At 34.0% G+C, this 7,564-nt stretch overlaps 1 protein-coding gene across 1 annotated transcript in view; it reads left to right on the top strand.

Annotated features, from left to right (window-relative positions):
* Nucleotides 1–7,564, top strand: part of LOC106468351 (mitogen-activated protein kinase-binding protein 1-like) — a gene marked incomplete at its 5' end in the record, with an annotated part of 66,729 nt that overhangs the window by 57,387 nt on the left and 1,778 nt on the right. The window contains 5 exons of the mRNA XM_022396683.1: nt 3,264–3,519; nt 3,815–3,860; nt 4,910–4,984; nt 5,274–5,364; nt 6,720–6,850. Of these exons, the coding sequence (XP_022252391.1) occupies nt 3,264–3,519; nt 3,815–3,860; nt 4,910–4,984; nt 5,274–5,364; nt 6,720–6,850 (599 nt within the window). The remainder of the gene's footprint in view (nt 1–3,263; nt 3,520–3,814; nt 3,861–4,909; nt 4,985–5,273; nt 5,365–6,719; nt 6,851–7,564) is intronic.

Raw genomic sequence — 7,564 nt, 5'->3', positions numbered from 1 at the left:
ATACATATACCAATCACCCGTGATACAGAAATCATCTGTTTGCCAACATACACCATGTGAAATATTTACACAAATAACTTGTGAACTGACAGAAACCTTGATAAATATATACACCAATCACCTGTTTACCAACATAGACCATGAAAAAATGGCTTTCCTGTAGTTAGTACAAAATGGCTATTTTAAAATGGTTTCAATATGGCTGCCTTGTAATCTGTTCAATATGAGTTATCTGGATACTTCAAATGTCTGTCTTCTTCTTGGTTCAATGTGTCTGTCTCCTGGTTGGTTCATATGGCAGTTTCTTTCACTACCCAATCAAGCTATCTTCAAATTGAATTAGTACATTGACTATATTCTACCCTCAAAGCTTTTCTTCATACCACATAAGTTTGACTACTGTTATCATATACTGTAATTCAGTGTTTTAGTATGTATAACTACTAACTTATAACTATCTGAATTAGTACATTGACTATATTCTACCCTCAAAGCTTTTCTTCATACCACATAAGTTTGACTACTGTTATCATATACTGTAATTCAGTGTTTTAGTATGTCCTTGTGCAAGTGAAGTCACTACAGTAAATTACCATATTTAAATAGTAACTGTTCTACCTTATTTAATAATTTTCAGTTACTCAAGACCAGTGCTTGCAGGTTGTAGAAGAACTGAGGAGAGTTATCAGCTATGCCACTCTGATATTTCAAAGGGTAAGTAATAATATATCGGTGATATTTTCATATGTAATTGGAATAGTTTAGAACGTTTCAGTGGAGATTATTTCAGTAAAAGACCAGCCTAGTTGGGGTGAGGGATGTTACACATATACATTAAGTTTTAATTCATTTCTCCTATCTTCTGTTCATTTTGATACTATTTCACAAGCAAGTCACAAGAAAAACTTCAAGATCTCTGTCAATTCACGGGTGATTTGTGTACATATTTATCAAAGTTTCTGTCAGTTTACAGGTGATTGGTATATGTATTTATCAAGGTTTCTGTCAGTTCACGGGTGATTGGTGTCTGTATTTATCAAGGTTTCTACCAGTTCATGGGTGATTGGTGTATGTATTTATCAAAGTTTCTGTCAGTTCACGTGTGATTGGTGTACGTATTTATCAAGGATTCTGTCAGTTCACAGGTAATTGGTGTATATATTTCTCAAGATCTCTGTCAGCTCAAAGGTGATTGGTGTATATATACTTATAAAGGTTTCTGTCAGTTCACAGGTTATTGGTGTAAATATTTGTCATGGTCTATGTTGGTAAACAGGTGATTGGTGTATATATTTATCAAGGTTTCTGTCAGTTCACAGGTTATTTGTGTAAATATTTGTCATGGTCTATGTTGGCAAACAGATGATTTCTGTATCACGGGTGATGGTGTATGTATTTCTCAAGGTTTCTGTCAGTTCACAGATGATTGGTGTCTGTATTTATAAAGGTTTCTGTCAGTTCACGGGTGATTGGTGTATGTATTCATCAAGGTTTCTGTCAGTTCACGGGTGATTGGTGTCTGTATTTATCAAGGATTCTGTCAGTTCAAGGGTGATTGGTGTATTTATTTATCAAAGTTTCTATCAGTTCACGTGTGATTGATGTATGTATTTATCAAGATTTCTGTCAGTTCAGAGGTAATTGGTATATATATTTCTCAAGATCTATGTCAGATCAAAAGTGATTTGTGTGTACATATTTATCAAGGTTTCTGTCAGTTTACAGGTGATTAATGTATGTATTTATCAAGGTTTCTGTCAGTTCACACGTTATTGGTGTAATATTTGTCATGGTCTATGTTGGTAAACAGGTGATTGGTGTATATATTTATCAATATTTCTGTCAGTTCACGGGTAATTGGTATATATATTTCTCAAGATCTCTGTCAGATCAAAGGTGATTTGTATACATATTTATCAAGGTTTCTGTCAGTTTACAGGTGATTATTGTATGTATTTATCAAGGTTGGCTATTAGTTCACGGGTGATTGGTGTATATATTTCTCAAGGTTGGCTGTTAGTTCACGGGTGATTGGTGTACGTATTTATCAAGGTTTCTGTCAGCTCACGGGTGATTGGTGTTTGTATTTCTCAAGGTTTCTGTCAGTTTACGGGTGAATGGTGTATGTATTTCTCAAGGTTTCGTTCAGTTTACGGGTGATTGGTGTCTGTATTTATCAAGGTTTCTGTCAATTCATGGATAGATGGTGTCTGTATTTATCAAGGTTTCTGTCAGTACACGGGTGAATGGTGTATGTATTTATCAAGGATTATGTCAGTTCAAGGGTGATTGGTGTATGTATTTATCACAGTTTCTGTCAGTTAACGTGTGATTGGTGTATGTATTTATCAAGATTTCTGTCAGTTCACAGGTAATTGGTATATATATATTATTCAAGATCTCTGTCTGTTCAAAGGTAATTTGTGTACATATTTATCAAGGTTTCTGTCAATTCACAGGTTATTGGTGTAAATATTTGGAACGAAGAAGAAGACAGCCATATTGAAACCATTTAAAAATAGCTCTTCTTGTTTATTTTCTTTCTCCTCCAACAACTGCTGTAATCTCTCTTCTTGTTTCTTTTCTCGTTCTTCTTGTCTCTTTTGCTGTTCTTGTATTCCTGCTATCAAATCTGCTAAGATGTAGTTTGATTTGCCACTTCTCGTTTCCATTTTTTTTCTTTTCCATCCCACTTCTGACATCAATTTGTTGCATATCTGCTTGTTTGTTAATTTCCGGTAGAAATTCTTTCCAAGGAACTTCACCGATACAAGTCCTTTCTTGATTAAACCAGTTTATTCTTTCTCGATACAACTTTTAGTACACAGTAATTTCACAATCAATACGTTTCTCGTCACTTTAACCTTAACTACTTTTATAATACACACTATAAATCACAGCAATTCACAATCTCGATAACTTCACACACTAGCTCGAAACATAATCGTAAATTACTTCATTCATTCCCGTAGGTTTTATCTGCCAGACTTATATACTAAAAAAGAGGGCGTCTCGAACAAACTCTGTCTTCCCCGATAATTCATGATCATTTGAGAAATTCATCACGTGTTACCAGCGTCATATGACTTCATCTGTCGTAATAGTAGTATATAAATGCTGTATATAATATAAAATATAAATTAGGTGTCAAATATGGATTATATTTTTTCATATTTTAATCATACTCTGTACTTGAACTCAAAGTAGAATAATTTTCTTAGTTGTGTTCATCACCTGGTGAAAACTTAGTTGAAATCTTCCAGAGTGCAAGGAACCTGTTAGTGATGATGAAGATTCACGATCCACACTTGAAGAGAACGACTTTACCCTTCATCCTTTCAGTTTCAGTGATGAAAATCTGGAACATCTAGGAGAAAGAGAAAAGTTATTAAAGAATATTTATGAAAGCCTTGAAAAGGGCCCTGTGACAAGCCATGTGGAGAAAGTGGTTAACAACATGAATCGACGCAGCATATCAGCAGAATTTATGGCTCAATCATTACCTATGGCATCAGTTCGGTAATTTGTAATTTCATCAGTAAAAACGTTTGTTCTGTTTCTCTTTCAAGGTAACCCTGTAGTCCATATCCACGAATTCAATGCTAATATAAATATCATTTATATCAATACTCTGGATCAGGATTCATTCTTTATAGAAGCTTTTTATAGAAAAGATTAGATTCGGGTTGTTATATTGTTTGTGTAATTGCTTCCACTGCATTGTTTATTACTTTCAAACAATTATAAGTATATTATTTTCTGATGCTAAGTCACTAGATTAAAAACAAAATATTCTTTTATTTTATCTCTACAGATTAACAGGTTCTGAATCAGGCAAGAATAAAGCTTTAGATTATCAGGTAAAAACATTTTGTAATTATTTACTTGCTTAATGGAGAAAGACTTAGACCATCAGATAACTATAGAGTTATGTCCTTATAAAAGGCTTAGAACATCAGATAACTGTAGAGTTATGTCCATAGAGAAGGCTTAGACCATCTAGCGAAACCACAGCCAAGGGAACTGGCTTGGAAAAATCAGCGGAGGTAATATATGAAACTGTAGAGTTATGTCCATAGAGAAGGCTTAGACCATCAGGTAACTATAGAATTATGTCCATAGAGAAGGCTTAGACCATCGGGTAACTGTAGAGTTGCATGCATAGAGGAGGATCCACACCATCGGGTAACTGTAGAGTTACATGCAGAGTGTAGGATCCACACCATCGGGTAACTGTAGAGTTGCATAAAAAGCGGAGGATCCACACCATCGGGTAACTGTAGAGTAGCATGCAGAGAGGAGGATCCACACCATTGTGTCACTTTAGAGTTATAATAAGATCGTGTTTGAAAGTTTTTTAAGTAACTTGTATGATTGCCTTATTACGTTGACTAATTACTCTTAATTTTGTTCTTCTTATTATATTTTTGACTTTGCTGGTAAAGTCAATGTTTATTTAAAAAAAAGTATCATTCATTTGTTTGTTGGCTTGGGTATGGCCCAGTGATTAACATGCCAGACTATGGTTCCAATCTAGACTGTTGATTCAATTGTCTATGGTTCCAATCCGTTTGCTACAAAACAAAAACTGTGCTCTACACTTCAAGTTATAGGTACATTTTAAAAGTAATGGTCAAATCCCAATATTTTATTACAGTAGTCCAAAAGGTGGCTGTTGTCAACTATCTCACTCAGGTCTATCAGTTGAACATTAGGGATGACTAATGTAAATAATCGTTCTTCATAAATATCCAAAGCAAAAAGATTGCTAATCACTGATCCTTGTATTGCAGCTCTGTGAGAGAGGAGTTTGAATAAAATAATTAAATTCATTGGTTAGAATTTGAAAATATTTGTACAAAAGTACTAAACTTTTGGGTCTTATTGAAAGTTATTTTGTTTATTACAGGAAAGCAGTGTTAAACCAAACAAACGAGAGGAACTGACTAGGACTTTTAATGAAGCTCTAAAGAAACCAAAAACAGTTAGTTAACTCCTCGTTATCCTTTAAGTATTTGAAAGAAAAAAGCCATAATTCAATAGTTTCACCTTTAGATAATGATAGCCATACATATGAAGAAATCACAATACATTTTTAGATTACAAACAACATGGATAATTAAATTGCCCTCTTAAAAATATGTAATAAGTTTAATTCAATGTTTTATACCTGTATGTCTGAATTATACTTGTATGTGTGTATTGTTTATACTTGTTGGATGTATTTATGAAGATCAAACTTCCAAGAATAAAACATCTGTTTTTTAATTTAGGTAGGTTCGATGGGTGTACTTACCAATAGTAAAAGTATGTGCAATCTTAGTAATGCTGTTGACAATGAAACGACTGAGAAATCTATAAAAGGTAGATTTGTCATTGCTTAAATGGGTTAAATCTACATTTTAAACAATTAATACATTCCTTCTCATAAATTAAGAACAGACTTAGAATACAAATATTATCGTATTATGTGGATTAATGTCAAATTGTCAGGTGTAGTGTGGACCTAATGTCCTTTCATCCACATGTAAATATTTGCATATTCTAAAATAAATATATTTGTTACAATATTTTGTACACTTTGTTTATACTTTATTAGTCCATAAAGTTTGCTTATTTTGAAACTATAGTGTAGTAACTACCATATTCTTTTAAAATATTAACTAACTTATTTGTAAAGTCTAATCTTTTAATCCATTCTCGTAAAGTAACTTCAATCAGCCTTCCTAATTTGATTTAAAATGCAAATGATTGATCTTATAGCCTATGCTATATGTATGGTTCCATACATTTTATTTAAGTTGTCACTTGGAAGTGAGTCACAGATTAAAAGTTCTCCAAATTGTTCATGAATTTTAGTTAAATCTGAGAGAAAACAGTTGAACATTTAGTCATTGGACAAATGAAAGACAGTCAATCCCTACAGATTGTTCCAAGTTGGCTCCAACCACCTGAAAATGTCATTAACAGGATGTGGGAATACTTATAAACCAGTTGTTCAGCTATGATAAATCATCTTCCATTACACAAGCAAACTGCTGTTGGTTCTGGACCTTACTACAGAATCAAAGCTTGGATTTTCAGAGTAGAAACTAGACATTGTGACAATGGCTAAAAACTGACTCATAAAGTCACCTTGTATGCCAGATTTCCAAAAGATACATACCAATCCAGCTCCCCTGCAACAGAACACATCTAGCGTGGAAACAATGTATAGGAAGAGTATTGTTCTCATAGATTCACTGTGCAGTCACACAGTTGGATTTTACACTTTTGGACGGAATCTGGTTCTTCCACCCCATTACGATATAGGAACTTGACGTATACAGTGATAAGGAAAGTATTGATTGAGCAGGAACATACATTGGTGGCAGCTCTATGATCTGTTTAATGCTACCATTAACATCAGGCACGACAAGGACCATACCTTATAACTACTAACGTGTTGTGGCAATTGTCCCTGATATCAGTAGGCGATAATGCACCCCCCCCCCCCAAGTCAGTTGTATTTCAAATCATATGAATGATTATCAGTTGTCCTGATTTTACTAATAATTAAATGAGTGGGTTGAATGGTTTTGATTTGTCTTAGCTTATCCTTTAAATTGATTGTTTTAGCAACGTAAGTTCTATTTAAATGACATTTTCATAATGTGATTTATATCATTGTGTCTGAAAGCCGGGAAAGGTTATGACATTTATCACTTCATGCCTCCTAGAATCCACCTTTGGGAACTCGCTCCGTAGAACGACTTCACTTAGTGATTTAACCATCCCAATTTCAACACCACATAAGCTTTTCTGTAGAGGATCCAATCCCAGCAGTTCAAAAGGTAATTCTTCCAAGCAAGTACTTATTTCAACTTATTTTATTTGTTCTTTCACTATCTAAGACCAGCAAAGTTCGGTATGACTGTCTTCAAGTGGGTTCAATGTGTTGTTTTCAAATACGTTTATGTTGGCTGTCTTCTAGTGGGTTCAATGTGCCTGTCTTTTAATTAGTTTCAATATGGCTGTCTTGTAATCTGTTTAATACGAGTGTTATCTAGCTACTTCTATATGGCTACTTTTAAATGGTTTCAATATGGCTGTCTTCTTCTTGGTTCAACATGACTTTCCTGTAGTTAGTTCAAAATGGCTATTTTTAAATGGTTTCAATATGGCTATCTTGTAATCTGTTTAATACGAGTGTTATCTAGCTACGTCAATATGAAGATTACAGCAGTTGTTAGAGGAGAAAGAAAATAAACAAGAAGAGAAATTACAGCAGTTGTTAGAGGAGAAAGAAAATAAACAAGAAGAACGAGAAAAGAAACAAGAAGAGAGACTATAGCAGTGGCAACTGGAACAAGAAAGGAAACAAGAAGTACAAATGGAAAACATTAGTAAATTTAAAAGCGAATTAGATACGTTAAAGGACGGTCTGTTGTTTTTTACACAAGGAGGATACATTGACCATCACCTTAATCAGCCCCAGACAATGACAAGCCCTATCCCAGATATGAATGTCAGTACTAGGAGTGATCCAGTATGAAGGAAGCCACAGGAATACGATGGGAAGGCA

Source organism: Limulus polyphemus, unplaced genomic scaffold (assembly GCF_000517525.1).
Source record: "Limulus polyphemus unplaced genomic scaffold, Limulus_polyphemus-2.1.2 Scaffold2975, whole genome shotgun sequence".
Classification (NCBI taxonomy): domain Eukaryota; kingdom Metazoa; phylum Arthropoda; class Merostomata; order Xiphosura; family Limulidae; genus Limulus; species Limulus polyphemus.
Note: the sequence above shows the minus strand (reverse complement) of the source record. Positions and strands in the feature narration are given on the sequence as shown.